General features: G+C 48.8%; 2 protein-coding genes across 3 annotated transcripts in view; both read right to left on the reverse strand.

The window, feature by feature from the left end:
* The window catches only part of LOC311125763 (vitamin K-dependent protein S-like), a 34,361-nt gene extending 34,104 nt beyond the window's left edge, over positions 1-257 (reverse strand). The window contains exon 1 of one of the 2 annotated variants that reach the window (XM_084199791.1): positions 17-257. In XM_084199791.1, coding sequence (XP_084055917.1) covers positions 17-95 — 79 coding nt within the window. In that variant the 5' untranslated portion in view covers positions 96-257. The remainder of the gene's footprint in view (positions 1-16) is intronic. The other variant, XM_084199792.1, reaches the window with a different exon arrangement.
* A 9,340-nt stretch (positions 258-9,597) lies between these two features.
* LOC311125772 (ras GTPase-activating protein 3-like) lies at positions 9,598-15,502 on the reverse strand. The gene is made up of 3 exons (XM_084199804.1): positions 14,485-15,502; positions 14,106-14,289; positions 9,598-10,362 (listed from the first exon to the last, which is right to left on the reverse strand). Exons 1-3 carry the CDS (start codon positions 14,672-14,674, stop codon positions 10,287-10,289), a joined length of 450 nt encoding a protein of 149 aa, XP_084055930.1. The 5' UTR covers positions 14,675-15,502; the 3' UTR covers positions 9,598-10,286.
* Positions 15,503-16,587: the final 1,085 nt, after the last annotated feature.

Here is a 16,587-nt window from a genome sequence, read left to right on the forward strand (position 1 = left end):
ATCACGTTTCACTTACATCGGTGAGCATCGCAGAGCGCCAGGAGAAAGACGAGACGAGCCACGGATTCTCCCAACGTCATTTTCTTACTCCGCATAGTAGAGCCGATCCTCTGAACAGCTCAAAAGGGCTGTGAGAAAAACGTTTTTTCTTCCCGACAATGTTTTCGCCTGTTCGGTGGAGAGAGCTGGGACTGACTGGACCGGGAGCGGGGAGAGGAGAGGAGAGGAGGGAGGCGACATTTGCGTGTCGTGAACAACATTAGCGTGAGCAGCATTAGTGGAATTGGCCTTCAAAAATAAAAGTCCACCATTGAAACACGCCACAATTGGAGTAGATCATAGCCACGGAAAGTAGGAGTGCTGAGACGAAATAAAAAATAAATCTACAGAACCAGTCAAAAGTTTGGACACACCTACTCATTCAAGGGGTTTTCTTTATTTTTACTATTTTCTACATTGTAGAATAATAGTGAAGACATCAAAACTATGAAATAACATTTTACATTTACATTTTAGTCATTTAGCAGACGCTCTTATCCAGAGCAACTTACAGTTAGTGAGTGCATACATTTTTCATACTGGTCCCCCGTGGGTAGTAACCAAAGAAGTGTTAAACAAATCAAAATATATTTTATATTTGAGATTCTTCAAAGTAGCCACCCTTTGCCTTGATGACAGCTTTGCACACTCTTGGCATTCTCTCAACCAGCTTCATGAGGTAGTCACCTGGAATGCTTTTCCAACAGTCTTGAAGGAGTTCCCACATATGCTGAGCACTTGTTGGCTGCTTTTCCTTCACTCTGCGATCCAACTCATCCCAAACCATCTCAATTGGGTTGAGGTCGGGTAATTGTGGAGGCCAGGTCATCTGATGCAGCACTCCATCACTCTCCTTCTTGGTAAATTATTATTTTATTTTATTTATTTATTTCACCTTTATTTAACCATGTAAGTCAGTCAAGAACAAGTTCTCATTTACAACTGCGACCTGGCCAAGATAAAGCAAAGCAGTGCGATAAAAACAACAACACAGAGTTACATATGGGGTAAAACAAAACATAAAGTCAAAAATACAACAGAAAATAGAAAATATATATACAGTGTATGCAATTGTAGCAAGTTATGGAGGTTGTCGTAGTAAATATATTATGTTATAGCTTGGTCTGACTAAAATCTTGTGCATGACCCATCTTGTGTTGGGCCTTGGGACTTAATACAATGCACAAAGACTTCTATCTTGTCGGCCTTATCAGCAGGTGGCTATGGACAACACCCACGCCATAGGTCTCTCAGTTCTCCCAAACTCACGAGTTATTGCTCTGAGGACATACACACACACACCCACACACACACACACACATACACACACACACACACACACGCATCATCATTGTTAAACATACACACACATACACACACACGCACACACACACACACACATCATCATTGTTAAACATACACACATACACACACACACATACACACATACACACACACACACATACACACACATACACACACACACACATACACACACACATACACACACACACACACACATCATCATTGTTAAGCACACACACACAAAAACCCCCTTCTCTTAGGCTGAACATCTGAAGACAGAAAACCCGACTCAGAGCCAATGCAATGGAGGTGACCTCGACCAACTCATCAGGACCAATCAGAAGATCAGAACTACTAGAATCAACCTACTTTATTTTATTGTATAAAATGTCAGCACACAATGTTTAGGGGCGCGCTCTCAGATATCTCCCTACGAGGTTGACGAACGGGTCCGTGCACGCTATTTACAGATATCTTTACCTCTGAATAAACTGCCTCATATTATACAATCATCCACCTTGTCCGAAAGTCTCTACTTGGTCTCCGTTCTCCAGTAAACTTGTGATCATCAACAAGGTAAGGCAATAAATAGGCCATAGTGCAAAATAATTACAATTAGTATTAACACTGGAATGATAGATGTGCAAGAGATGATGTGCAAATAGAGATACTGGGGTGCAAATGAGCAAAATAAATAACAATATGGGGATGCGGTAGTTGGGTGGGCTAATTTCAGATGGGCTGTGTACAGGTGCAGTGATCGGTAAGGTGCTCTGACAACTGATGCTTAAAGTTAGTGAGGGAGATAAGAGTCTCCAGCTTCAGAGATTTTTGCAATTCGCTCCAGTCATTGGCAGCAGAGAACTGGAAGGAATGGCGGCCAAAGGAGGTGTTGGCTTTGGGAATGACCAGTGAGATATACCTGCTGGAGCGCATACTACGGGTGGGTGTTGCTATGGTGACCAATGAGCTAAGATAAGGCGGGGATTTGCCTAGCAGTGATTTATAGATGGCCTGGAGCCAGTGGGTTTGGCGACGAATATGTAGTGAGGACCAGCCAACAAGAGCGTACAGGTCACAGTGGTGGGTATTATATGGGGCTTTGGAGACAAAACGGATGGCACTGTGATAGACTACATCCAATTTGCTGAGTAGAGTGTTGGAGGCTATTTTGTAAATGACATCGCCGAAGTCAAGGATAGTCAGTTTTACGAGGGCATGTTTGGCAGCATGAGTGAAGGAGGCTTCGTTGCGAAATCGGAAGCCGATTCTGGATTTAACTTTGGATAAGAGATGCTTAATGTGAGTCTGGAAGGAGAGTTTACAGTCTAACCAGACACCTAGGTATAAAATAGCCCTTACACAGCCTGGAGGTGTGTTTTGGGTCATTGTCCTGTTGAAAAACAAATGATAGTCCCACTAATAGCTCTTTGCGGGACTTTAATTGTGGGAAAACACCTCCCCTAGGAGAATTGTGGCATGATTCCAAAAAATTTATCCATTTGCATGTTTCAGTGGGGGACTTTTATTTTGAAGGCAAACCGACCATTCCACTATTGTTGCTCACGCTAATGTTGTTCACGACACAGTGGTGTTAGGGGGTGGAGGCCGACAGCAGGAAGCGCTGTGTGAGTTACTCTCTGCTCTAATCCACACATTCCCTGTGCTGCCTGCCTGTGTTGCTGTGCTGCCTGCCTGTGTTGCTGTGCTGCCTGCCTGTGTTGCTGTGCTGCCTGCCTGTGTTGCTGTGCTGCCTGCCTGTGTTGCTGTGCTGCCTGCCTGTGTTGCTGTGCTGCCTGCCTGTGTTGCTGTGCTGCCTGCCTGTGTTGCTGTAGTGCCTGCCTGTGTTGCTGTGCTGCCTGCCTGTGTTGCTGTGCTGCCTGCCTGTGTTGCTGTGCTGCCTGCCTGTGTTGCTGTGCTGCCTGCCTGGGTTGCTGTGCTGCCTGCCTGTGTTGCTGTGCTGCCTGCCTGTGTTGCTGTGCTGCCTGCCTGTGTTGCTGTGCTGCCTGCCTGTGTTGCTGTGCTGGGACTTAGTGTTGAGGCCAGTATTTAAACCCCTGACTGGAGACCCTGGTAGATTGTAGAGGGACAGAGACAGTATTTAAACCCCTGACTGGAGACCCTGGTAGATTGTAGAGGACCAGAGACAGTATTTAAACCCCTGACTGGAGACCCTGGTAGATTGTAGAGGGACAGAGGGACAGAGACAGTATTTAAACCCCTGACTGGAGACCCTGGTAGATTGTAGAGGAACAGAGACAGTATTTAAACCCCTGACTAGAGACCCTGGTAGATTGTAGAGGGACAGAGACAGTATTTAAACCCCTGACTAGAGACCCTGGTAGATTGTAGAGGGACAGAGACAGTATTTAAACCCCTGACTGGAGACCCTGGTAGATTGTAGAGGAACAGAGACAGTATTTAAACCCCTGACTAGAGACCCTGGTAGATTGTAGAGGAACAGAGACAGTATTTAAACCCCTGACTGGAGACCCTGGTAGATTGTAGAGGAACAGAGACAGTATTTAAACCCCTGACTGGAGACCCTGGTAGATTGTAGAGGGACAGAGACAGTATTTAAACCCCTGACTGGAGACCCTGGTAGATTGTAGAGGGACAGAGACAGTTTTTAAACCCCTGACTGGAGACCCTGGTAGATTTTTAGAGGGACAGAAGAACCGCTCGAGCAGAAAATAAGCTACGCACGTTTACGTTACATTTTAGTCATTTAGCAGACGCTCTTATCCAGAGACAGTTGGTCAAGTGCTGGTTAAGCGAGGAGGAGGATTATTTAAGATGCTGTTTGAAGAGGCAGGGTTTCAGATGTTTTGGGAAGATGGACAGGGACTGTCCTAGCTTCAGGGGGACGCCAATATGCATACATACAAGCACACACTACACACACACACACTTCCTCTCTCTCTCTCGTGCGCTCTCCATTTAAAGTGGAATGTGTGATATTTAATCAGTTTAAGGACTTCAATTATCACATTGACACAGCCGAGATACACTGTAGCCTGATGGCCAAACAGTACCATCCTTACACACACCTGTGACCTTTCAACTCCTGGTTTTTCTACTCCTGGTTTGACCAATCAGATACTTCGATGAACCCTTGGGCTCCCATACTGCAAGAAAAACAGACTTATACTAACAACAACATCAAAACACTTATTATAAAAAGACGTTTATGAACAAAAAGCCACTCAGACAACGAGTTTGCATTAATATTTCCTTCATTTAGTTATTCAAGGACAACAACAACAAAAAAACTCATTTTAAACCATTCAGTTGTTCTGTACAGAGATCCATAATAACAGGCTTCTTCTTAATTCTCTTGATATATTTATACAAAATACACAGTTCTCCTTTAGAAGGGGTGTTTTACAAGAGGAATGTCCTGTAGAGGTGGATTATGGTTATTTCTTGACAATTTGAAGACGCTAGTCGGAAGGTAGAAAACACACTGCTTAATGTCGAGGAGCGTCAAACGTTAAAAAAACAACAACACAAAGCTAGAAAAAAAGGACAATGAAAATACAATTTTGTGGCGTTGGCATGATGGTGTTTAAATGTGTTGTGGAAAACAGTAGCGCTTTTGGAGATATACAAAAGTATCTCAGCAACGCAGATGACTTGGTTCAGAAATAGACATGTAGAAAAAAGATAGTCTGGGTAGCAGTCTGTTTAGCTAGCGTCCCCATTAGGAAACAATGTCAGAGTACAAGGAGTGGAGCGTTATCAGACTGGTAGCCGGACTAGAGAAGAAGATCTGGCATCATGTGGAGCGTTATCAGACTGGTAGCCGGACTAGAGAAGAAGATCTGGCATCATGTGGAGCGTTATCTAACCAGACTGGTAGCCGGACTAGAGAAGAAGATCTGGCATCATGTGGAGCGTTATCTAACCAGACTGGTAGCCGGACTAGAGAAGAAGATCTGGCATCATGTGGAGCGTTATCTAACCAGACTGATAGCCATACTAGAGAAGAAGATCTGGCATCATGTGGAGCGTTATCTAACCAGACTGGTAGCCGGACTAGAGAAGAAGATCTGGCATCATGTGGAGCGTTATCTAACCAGACTGGTAGCCGGACTAGAGAAGAAGTTCTGGCATCATGTGGAGCGTTATCTAACCAGACTGGTAGCCGGACTATAGAAGAAGATCTGGCATCATGTGGAGCGTTATCTAACCAGACTGATAGCCGGACTAGAGAAGAAGATCTGGCATCATGTGGAGCGTTATCTAACCAGACTGGTAGCCGGACTAGAGAAGAAGTTCTGGCATCATGTGGAGCGTTATCTAACCAGACTGGTAGCCGGACTAGAGAAGAAGTTCTGGCATCATGTGGAGCGTTATCTAACCAGACTGGTAGCCGGACTAGAGAAGAAGATCTGGCATCATGTGGAGCGTTATCTAACCAGACTGGTAGCCGGACTAGAGAAGAAGTTCTGGCATCATGTGGAGCGTTATCTAACCAGACTGGTAGCCGGACTAGAGAAGAAGATCTGGCATCATGTGGAGCGTTATCTAACCAGACTGGTAGCCGGACTAGAGAAGAAGTTCTGGCATCATGTGGAGCGTTATCTAACCAGACTGGTAGCCGGACTAGAGAAGAAGATCTGGCATCATGTGGAGCGTTATCTAACCAGACTGGTAGCCAGACTAGAGAAGAAGATCTGGCATCATGTGGAGCGTTATCTAACCAGACTGGTAGCCAGACTAGAGAAGAAGATCTGGCATCATGTGGAGCGTTATCTAACCAGACTGGTAGCCGGACTAGAGAAGAAGTTCTGGCATCATGTGGAGCGTTATCTAACCAGACTGGTAGCCGGACTAGAGAAGAAGTTCTGGCATCATGTGGAGCGTTATCTAACCAGACTGGTAGCCGGACTAGAGAAGAAGATCTGGCATCATGTGGAGCGTTATCTAACCAGACTGGTAGCCGGACTAGAGAAGAAGATCTGGCATCATGTGGAGCGTTATCTAACCAGACTGGTAGCCGGACTAGAGAAGAAGATCTGGCATCATGTGGAGCGTTTTCTAACCAGACTGGTAGCCGGACTAGAGAAGAAGTTCTGGCATCATGTGGAGCGTTATCTAACCAGACTGGTAGCCGGACTAGAGAAGAAGATCTGGCATCATGTGGAGCGTTATCTAACCAGACTGGTAGCCGGACTATAGAAGAAGATCTGGCATCATGTGGAGCGTTATCTAACCAGACTGGTAGCCGGACTAGAGAAGAAGTTCTGGCATCATGTGGAGCGTTATCTAACCAGACTGGTAGCCAGACTAGAGAATAAGATCTGGCATCATGTGGAGCGTTATCTAACCAGACTGGTAGCCGGACTAGAGAAGAAGATCTGGCATCATGTGGAGCGTTATCTAACCAGACTGGTAGCCGGACTAGAGAAGAAGATCTGGCATCATGTGGAGCGTTATCTAACCAGACTGGTAGCCGGACTAGAGAAGAAGATCTGGCATCATGTGGAGCGTTATCTAACCAGACTGGTAGCCGGACTAGAGAAGAAGATCTGGCATCATGTGGAGCGTTATCTAACCAGACTGGTAGCCGGACTAGAGAAGAAGTTCTGGCATCATGTGGAGCGTTATCTAACCAGACTGGTAGCCGGACTAGAGAAGAAGATCTGGCATCATGTGGAGCGTTATCTAACCAGACTGGTAGCCGGACTAGAGAAGAAGATCTGGCATCATGTGGAGCGTTATCTAACCAGACTGGTAGCCGGACTAGAGAAGAAGATCTGGCATCATGTGGAGCGTTATCTAACCAGACTGGTAGCCGGACTAGAGAAGAAGATCTGGCATCATGTGGAGCGTTATCTAACCAGACTGGTAGCCGGACTAGAGAAGAAGATCTGGCATCATGTGGAGCGTTATCTAACCAGACTGGTAGCCGGACTAGAGAAGAAGATCTGGCATCATGTGGAGCGTTATCTAACCAGACTGGTAGCCGGACTAGAGAAGAAGATCTGGCATCATGTGGAGCGTTATCTAACCAGACTGGTAGCCGGACTAGAGAAGAAGATCTGGCATCATGTGGAGCGTTATCTAACCAGACTGGTAGCCGGACTAGAGAAGAAGATCTGGCATCATGTGGAGCGTTATCTAACCAGACTGGTAGCCGGACTAGAGAAGAAGTTCTGGCATCATGTGGAGCGTTATCTAACCAGACTGGTAGCCGGACTAGAGAAGAAGTTCTGGCATCATGTGGAGCGTTATCTAACCAGACTGGTAGCCGGACTAGAGAAGAAGATCTGGCATCATGTGGAGCGTTATCTAACCAGACTGGTAGCCGGACTAGAGAAGAAGATCTGGCATCATGTGGAGCGTTATCTAACCAGACTGGTAGCCGGACTAGAGAAGAAGATCTGGCATCATGTGGAGCGTTATCTAACCAGACTGGTAGCCGGACTAGAGAAGAAGATCTGGCATCATGTGGAGCGTTATCTAACCAGACTGGTAGCCGGACTAGAGAAGAAGATCTGGCATCATGTGGAGCGTTATCTAACCAGACTGGTAGCCGGACTAGAGAAGAAGATCTGGCATCATGTGGAGCGTTATCTAACCAGACTGGTAGCCGGACTAGAGAAGAAGATCTGGCATCATGTGGAGCGTTATCTAACCAGACTGATAGCCGGACTAGAGAAGAAGATCTGGCATCATGTGGAGCGTTATCTAACCAGACTGGTAGCCGGACTAGAGAAGAAGATCTGGCATCATGTGGAGCGTTATCTAACCAGACTGGTAGCCGGACTAGAGAAGAAGATCTGGCATCATGTGGAGGGTTATCTAACCAGACTGGTAGCCAGACTAGAGAAGAAGATCTGGCATCATGTGGAGCGTTATCTAACCAGACTGGTAGCCGGACTAGAGAAGAAGATCTGGCATCATGTGGAGCGTTATCTAACCAGACTGATAGCCGGACTAGAGAAGAAGATCTGGCATCATGTGGAGCGTTATCTAACCAGACTGGTAGCCGGACTAGAGAAGAAGATCTGGCATCATGTGGAGCGTTATCTAACCAGACTGGTAGCCGGACTAGAGAAGAAGATCTGGCATCATGTGGAGCGTTATCTAACCAGACTGATAGCCGGACTAGAGAATAAGATCTGGCATCATGTGGAGCGTTATCTAACCAGACTGATAGCCGGACTAGAGAAGAAGTTCTGGCATCACGGTAGACTTCTTTATGTAACAACACCCACGGACTACAGGGAGAATGGATGGCCAGCTAGACTACAGGGAGAATGGATGGCCAGCTAGACTACAGGGAGAATGGATGGCCAGCTAGACTACAGGGAGAATGGATGGCCAGCTAGACTACAGGGAGAATGGATGGCCAGCTAGACTACAGGGAGAATGGATGGCCAGCTAGACTACAGGGAGAATGGATGGCCAGCTAGACTACAGGGAGAATGGATGGCCAGGCTAGTTCTGTTTGCTTTGGACATACCAACCAGTCACCAGGTTAGTTCTGTTCCAATCTCTACACTAGCGTCCCATTTAGAATGCATGTCCCCTACAGGCTACATTGCTAGCGTGTTAAGTGTGATATTGTAACAGAAGTGTTGTTTCGCTAACAAATGGTAACGATGGCTGGCCATATGTACTGTAGTTCTGGCACGGTCTGTTCCAGCAAGGGAGAACCGCATTTCCCACAATGCAGAGAGTGAACCATAATGAGCTGTATCTTCCATAGGCCCTGGACCTGACCAAGGAACTAGATTCACAGCAAGGAGAAGTCTGGAGGAATGCATACAGAACTGGGTTCTGACCCAGGGTACAGGGTACAGGCCAGGAGGGAGCAGGGAACTACAAACAGCAGAGCCAGGCTCTGAATTAAAAAAACTCCCAACTCTTAACAACAGTTAAAACAGGATGATAAAGATTGTAAATGAAGGCTGCAGTAATCATGGAGTCAGTTGAACAGCTCTGGTCCTTTTATGGTCGCTGACTAACTACCTGACTGTCCGCTTCCTCTGTCATCGTCTCTCCCTGGAGGGAGGGGCTAATCTGCTTCCTCTGTCATCGTCTCTCCCTGGAGGGAGGGGCTAATCTGCTTCCTCTGTCATCGTCTCTCCCTGGAGGGAGGGGCTAATCTGCTTCCTCTGTCATCGTCTCTCCCTGGAGGGAGGGGCTAATCTGCTTCCTCTGTCATCGTCTCTCCCTGGAGGGAGGGGCTAATCTGCTTCCCCTGTCATCGTCTCTCCCTGGAGGGAGGGGCTAATCTGCTTCCTCTGTCATCGTCTCTCCCTGGTGGGAGGGGCTAATCTGCTTCCTCTGTCATCGTCTCTCCCTGGAGGGAGGGGCTAATCTGCTTCCTCTGTCATCGTCTCTCCCTGGAGGGAGGGGCTAATCTGCTTCCTCTGTCATCGTCTCTCCCTGGAGGGAGGGGCTAATCTGCTTCCTCTGTCATCGTCTCTCCCTGGAGGGAGGGGCTAATCTGCTTCCTCTGTCATCGTCTCTCCCTGGAGGGAGGGGTTAAACCCACACATGGTGGAACGGACCAGCCCCCCCCAAGCCAACAGTCTTTCAACCTAGAGTTTGGTCTGTGTGACTTGAAATACAAAGGATTATTTTTTTTTTACACCAATAATATATCACTTAAACCATTTTGTTATCAAACATTACAAAACAAGAGCAATAAAATATGATTGTTTAAAAATGTGCTGAGGCGGTGTGTCCGTTGTGGGTTAAAGTGCGTGGTCACTGGTACACCGACAGTCCAGAGAAAAACAGTTTGTTTTAGCACATCATCATAGAAAATAAAACCTATAGACGCTGGATAGAACTCTGAGTGTCCGTGTTCTGAAATATGCACCATGGGAAGCCGTGGACCAGGAGTAACCAGGAAGTGTTGCTAGGTCTCAGGTCATCGGGGGTGGAGCTCTGCGCCCCATGGCAGTGGTTGGTAGGTGGGGCTAGATGGAGTAGGTGGAGCATTCAGACTGCTGGCGGATGTAGCACTGAAAACTCTTGTCTCCGATTGGATGTTCCCTGCGGAACACAGAGAAGAGGGGTGTGGTCAGGAGGGTGAAATATTACAGAACGTTATTACAGAGTGACTGTGTGTGTGACTGTGTGTGTGTGTGTGTGTGTGACTGTGTGTGTGACTGTGTGTATGACTCTGTGTGTGTGTGACTGTGTGTGTGTGACTGTGTGTATGTGACTGCATGTGTGTGTGTTTGTTTGTGACTGTGTGAGTGACTGTGTGAGTGAATGTGTGTGTAACTGTGTGAGTGACTGTGTGTGTGTGTGTTGTGTTGTGTGGATTCTGTGTTGTGTTCCCGGACCAGACCCAGTGGTTAACATCACCACACTGACCATTCATGACCGTCAGTACTGTCCCGGACCAGACCCAGTGGTTAACATCACCACACTGACCATTCATGACCGTCAGTACTGTCCCGGACCAGACCCAGTGGTTAACATCACCACACAGAGCCTTCATGACCGTCAGTACTGTCCCGGACCAGACCCAGTGGTTAACACCACACTGACCCTTCATGACCGTCAGTACTGTCCCGGACCAGACCCAGTGGTTAACATCACCACACTGACCCTTCATGACCGTCAGTACTGTCCCGGACCAGACCCAGTGGTTAACATCACCACACGGAGCCTTCATGACCGTCAGTACTGTCCCGGACCAGACCCAGTGGTTAACATCACCACACTGACCCTTCATGACCGTCAGTACTGTCCCGGACCAGACCCAGTGGTTAACATCACCACACAGAGCCTTCATGACCGTCAGTACTGTCCCGGACCAGACCCAGTGGTTAACATCACCACACGGAGCCTTCATGACCGTCAGTACTGTCCCGGACCAGACCCAGTGGTTAACATCACCACACTGAGCCTTCATGACCGTCAGTACTGTCCCGGACCAGACCCAGTGGTTAACATCACCACACAGAGCCTTCATGACCGTCAGTACTGTCCCGGACCAGACCCAGTGGTTAACATCACCATACAGACCCTTCATGACCGTCAGTACTGTCCCGGACCAGACCCAGTGGTTAACATCACCACACTGACCCTTCATGACCGTCAGTACTGTCCCGGACCAGACCCAGTGGTTAACATCACCACACTGACCCTTCATGACCGTCAGTACTGTCCCGGACCAGACCCAGTGGTTATCATCACCACACTGAGCCTTCATGACCGTCAGTACTGTCCCGGACCAGACCCAGTGGTTAACATCACCACACGGAGCCTTCATGACCGTCAGTACTGTCCCGGCCCAGACCCAGTGGTTAACATCACCACACTGACCCTTCATGACCGTCAGTACTGTCCCGGACCAGACCCAGTGGTTAACATCACCACACTGACCCTTCATGACCGTCAGTACTGTCCCGGACCAGACCCAGTGGTTAACATCACCACACTGAGCCTTCATGACCGTCAGTACTGTCCCGGACCAGACCCAGTGGTTAACATCACCACACGGAGCCTTCATGACCGTCAGTACTGTCCCGGACCAGACCCAGTGGTTAACATCACCACACGGAGCCTTCATGACCGTCAGTACTGTCCCGGACCAGACCCAGTGGTTAACATCACCACACTGACCCTTCATGACCGTCAGTACTGTCCCGGACCAGACCCAGTGGTTAACATCACCACACTGACCCTTCATGACCGTCAGTACTGTCCCGGACCAGACCCAGTGGTTAACATCACCACACTGACCCTTCATGACCGTCAGTACTGTCCCGGACCAGACCCAGTGGTTAACATCACCACACGGAGCCTTCATGACCGTCAGTACTGTCCCGGACCAGACCCAGTGGTTAACATCACCACACGGAGCCTTCATGACCGTCAGTACTGTCCCGGACCAGACCCAGTGGTTAACATCACCACACTGACCCTTCATGACCGTCAGTACTGTCCCGGACCAGACCCAGTGGTTAACATCACCACACTGAGCCTTCATGACCGTCAGTACTGTCCCGGCCCAGACCCAGTGGTTAACATCACCACACAGACCCTTCATGACCGTCAGTACTGTCCCGGACCAGACCCAGTGGTTAACATCACCACACTGAGCCTTCATGACCGTCAGTACTGTCCCGGACCAGACCCAGTGGTTAACATCACCACACGGAGCCTTCATGACCGTCAGTACTGTCCCGGACCAGACCCAGTGGTTAACATCACCACACGGAGCCTTCATGACCGTCAGTACTGTCCCGGACCAGACCCAGTGGTTAACATCACCACACTGACCCTTCATGACCATCAGTACTGTCCCGGACCAGACCCAGTGGTTAACATCACCACACTGACCCTTCATGACCGTCAGTACTGTCCCGGACCAGACCCAGTGGTTAACATCACCACACTGACCCTTCATGACCGTCAGTACTGTCCCGGACCAGACCCAGTGGTTAACATCACCACACGGAGCCTTCATGACCGTCAGTACTGTCCCGGACCAGACCCAGTGGTTAACATCACCACACGGAGCCTTCATGACCGTCAGTACTGTCCCGGACCAGACCCAGTGGTTAACATCACCACACTGACCCTTCATGACCGTCAGTACTGTCCCGGACCAGACCCAGTGGTTAACATCACCACACTGACCCTTCATGACCGTCAGTACTGTCCCGGACCAGACCCAGTGGTTAACATCACCACACTGACCCTTCATGACCGTCAGTACTGTCCCGGACCAGACCCAGTGGTTAACATCACCACACAGAGCCTTCATGACCGTCAGTACTGTCCCGGACCAGACCCAGTGGTTAACATCACCACACTGACCCTTCATGACCGTCAGTACCGTCCCGGACCAGACCCAGTGGTTAACATCACCACACAGAGACTTCATGACCGTCAGTACTGTCCCGGACCAGACCCAGTGGTTAACATCACCACACTGACCCTTCATGACCGTCAGTACTGTCCCGGACCAGACCCAGTGGTTAACATCACCACACAGAGCCTTCATGACCGTCAGTACTGTCCCGGACCAGACCCTGTGGTTAACATCACCACACAGACCCTTCATGACCGTCAGTACTGTCCCGGACCAGACCCAGTGGTTAACATCACCACACAGAGCCTTCATGACCGTCAGTACTGTCCCGGACCAGACCCAGTGGTTAACATCACCACACTGACCCTTCATGACCGTCAGTACTGTCCCGGACCAGACCCAGTGGTTAACATCACCACACTGACCCTTCATGACCGTCAGTACTGTCCCGGACCAGACCCAGTGGTTAACATCACCACACAGAGCCTTCATGACCGTCAGTACCGTCCCGGACCAGACCCAGTGGTTAACATCACCACACTGACCCTTCATGACCGTCAGTACTGTCCCGGACCAGACCCAGTGGTTAACATCACCACACAGAGCCTTCATGACCGTCAGTACCGTCCCGGACCAGACCCAGTGGTTAACATCACCACACTGACCCTTCATGACCGTCAGTACTGTCCCGGACCAGACCCAGTGGTTAACATCACCACACGGAGCCTTCATGACCGTCAGTACTGTCCCGGACCAGACCCAGTGGTTAACATCACCACACGGAGCCTTCATGACCGTCAGTACTGTCCCGGACCAGACCCAGTGGTTAACATCACCACACTGACCCTTCATGACCGTCAGTACTGTCCCGGACCAGACCCAGTGGTTAACATCACCACACTGACCCTTCATGACCGTCAGTACTGTCCCGGACCAGACCCAGCCACAGCAGAATGAGACTTACTGGCTGCCGATCTTGGTCTTCCTGAACACGTCTCGTTTGTACTTGGTGTGCTGCTGCTCCAGTGTTTGAACAGAGGAGATGATGACCTTCAGGGTCTTATAGGTCTCCTGGGGGTCGTCGATGAGGAAGCTGGAATACTCCTCCTGCTCCGGACCGTCATATACTGATCTGCTGCCACAGGCCTCTGGAGGGGGGAGGAGACTATGGTCAGACAGAGACAATCACACACACACACACACACACACACACACAGAGACACACACACACACACACACACACACACACACACACACACACACACACACAGAGACACACACACACACACACACAGAGACACACACACACACACACACACACACACACAATCTGTATATCTGACCTTGCATATTGACCAGTTTGTTCATGTAGGTGCTGAACAGGGAGTAGATTCTCTCTGCCTCTCTGTCTCCGTCCACGTTCAGCTGAATGTTGGCTGGGAGGCCCCTGAGACACAGACACAACAACACCATGAGTACCGTTCTCCACATAGACCGCAGATATCTCAACACCATGAGTACCGTTCTCCCCATAGACCACAGATTATCTCAACACCATGAGTACCGTTCTCCACATAGACCACAGATTATCTCAACACCATGAGTACCGTTCTCCACATAGACCACAGATTATCTCAACACCATGAGTACCGTTCTCCACATAGACCACAGATTATCTCAACACCATGAGTACCGTTCTCCACATAGACCACAGATTATCTCAACACCATGAGTACCGTTCTCCACATAGACCACAGATATCTCAACACCATGAGTACCGTTCTCCACATAGACCACAGATATCTCAACACCATGAGTACCGTTCTCCCCATAGACCACAGATTATCTCAACACCATGAGTACCGTTCTCCACATAGACCACAGATTATCTCAACACCATGAGTACCGTTCTCCACATAGACCACAGATTATCTCAACACCATGAGTACCGTTCTCCACATAGACCACAGATTATCTCAACACCATGAGTACCGCTCTCCACATAGACCACAGATATCTCAGTTCAATATCAAGGACAAAACACAGTCACGTCAAAGAGAGAGTAAGAGATGAAGGTGAGAGACGGACAGTAGTCTAACTGATGATGCTGAACTGAAGTGGCGCGGTCAAATCTACCCCTTCACTGACCCACTACAGGGTCAAATCTACACCTTCACTGACCCACTACAGGGTCAAATCTACACCTTCACTGACCCACTACAGGGTCAAATCTACCCCTTCACTGACCCACTACAGGGTTAAATCTACCCCTTCACTGACCCACTACAGGGTCCAATCTACCTCTTCACTGACCCACTACAGGGTTAAATCTACCCCTTCACTGACCCACTACAGGGTCCAATCTACCTCTTCACTGACCCACTACAGGGTTAAATCCACCCCTTCACTGACCCACTACAGGGTTATATCTACCCCTTCACTGACCCACTACAGGGTTAAATCTACCTCTTCACTGACCCACTACAGGGTTAAATCTACCCCTTCACTGACCCACTACAGGGTTAAATCTACCCCTTCACTGACCCACTACAGGGTCAAATCTACCCCTTCACTGACCCACTACAGGGTTAAATCTACCCCTTCACTGACCCACTACAGGGTTAAATCTACACCTTCACTGACCCACTACAGGGTCAAATCAACCCCTTCACTGACCCACTACAGGGTCAAATCTACCCCTTCACTGACCCACTACAGGGTTAAATCTACACCTTCACTGACCCACTACAGGGTCAAATCAACCCCTTCACTGACCCACTACAGGGTCAAATCCACCTCTTCACTGACCCACTACAGGGTTATATCTACACCTTCACTGACCCACTACAGGGTTAAATCTACCCCTTCACTGACCCACTACAGGGTTAAATCTACCCCTTCACTGACCCACTACAGGGTTAAATCTACCCCTTCACTGACCCACTACAGGGTTAAATCTACCCCTTCACTGACCCACTACAGGGTCAAATCTACCCCTTCACTGACCCACTACAGGGTTAAATCTACCCCTTCACTGACCCACTACAGGGTTAAATCCACCCCTTCACTGACCCACTACAGGGTTATATCTACCCCTTCACTGACCCACTACAGGGTTAAATCTACCTCTTCACTGACCCACTACAGGGTTAAATCTACCCCTTCACTGACCCACTACAGGGTTAAATCTACCCCTTCACTGACCCACTACAGGGTCAAATCTACCCCTTCACTGACCCACTACAGGGTTAAATCTACCCCTTCACTGACCCACTACAGGGTTAAATCTACACCTTCACTGACCCACTACAGGGTCAAATCAACCCCTTCACTGACCCACTACAGGGTCAAATCTACCCCTTCACTGACCCACTACAGGGTTAAATCTACACCTTCACTGACCCACTACAGGGTCAAATCAACCCCTTCACTGACCCACTACAGGG

This window comes from Coregonus lavaretus (assembly GCF_964263955.1).
Source record: "Coregonus lavaretus genome assembly, contig: HAP1_SCAFFOLD_610, whole genome shotgun sequence".
Classification (NCBI taxonomy): Eukaryota; Metazoa; Chordata; class Actinopteri; order Salmoniformes; family Salmonidae; genus Coregonus; species Coregonus lavaretus.

Excerpts from the sequence above, each read along its gene's own strand:
- LOC311125772 (XM_084199804.1), bottom strand. The coding sequence starts at position 14,674 with ATGGGGAGAACGGTACTCATGGTGTTGAGATATCTGCGGTCTATGTGG. Across the intron at positions 14,290-14,484 it reads CAAACTGGTCAATATGCAAG|AGGCCTGTGGCAGCAGATCA; the intron begins GTCAGATATACA and ends TCCCCCCTCCAG. Across the intron at positions 10,363-14,105 it reads AAGACCAAGATCGGCAGCCA|GGAACATCCAATCGGAGACA; the intron begins GTAAGTCTCATT and ends TGTGTTCCGCAG.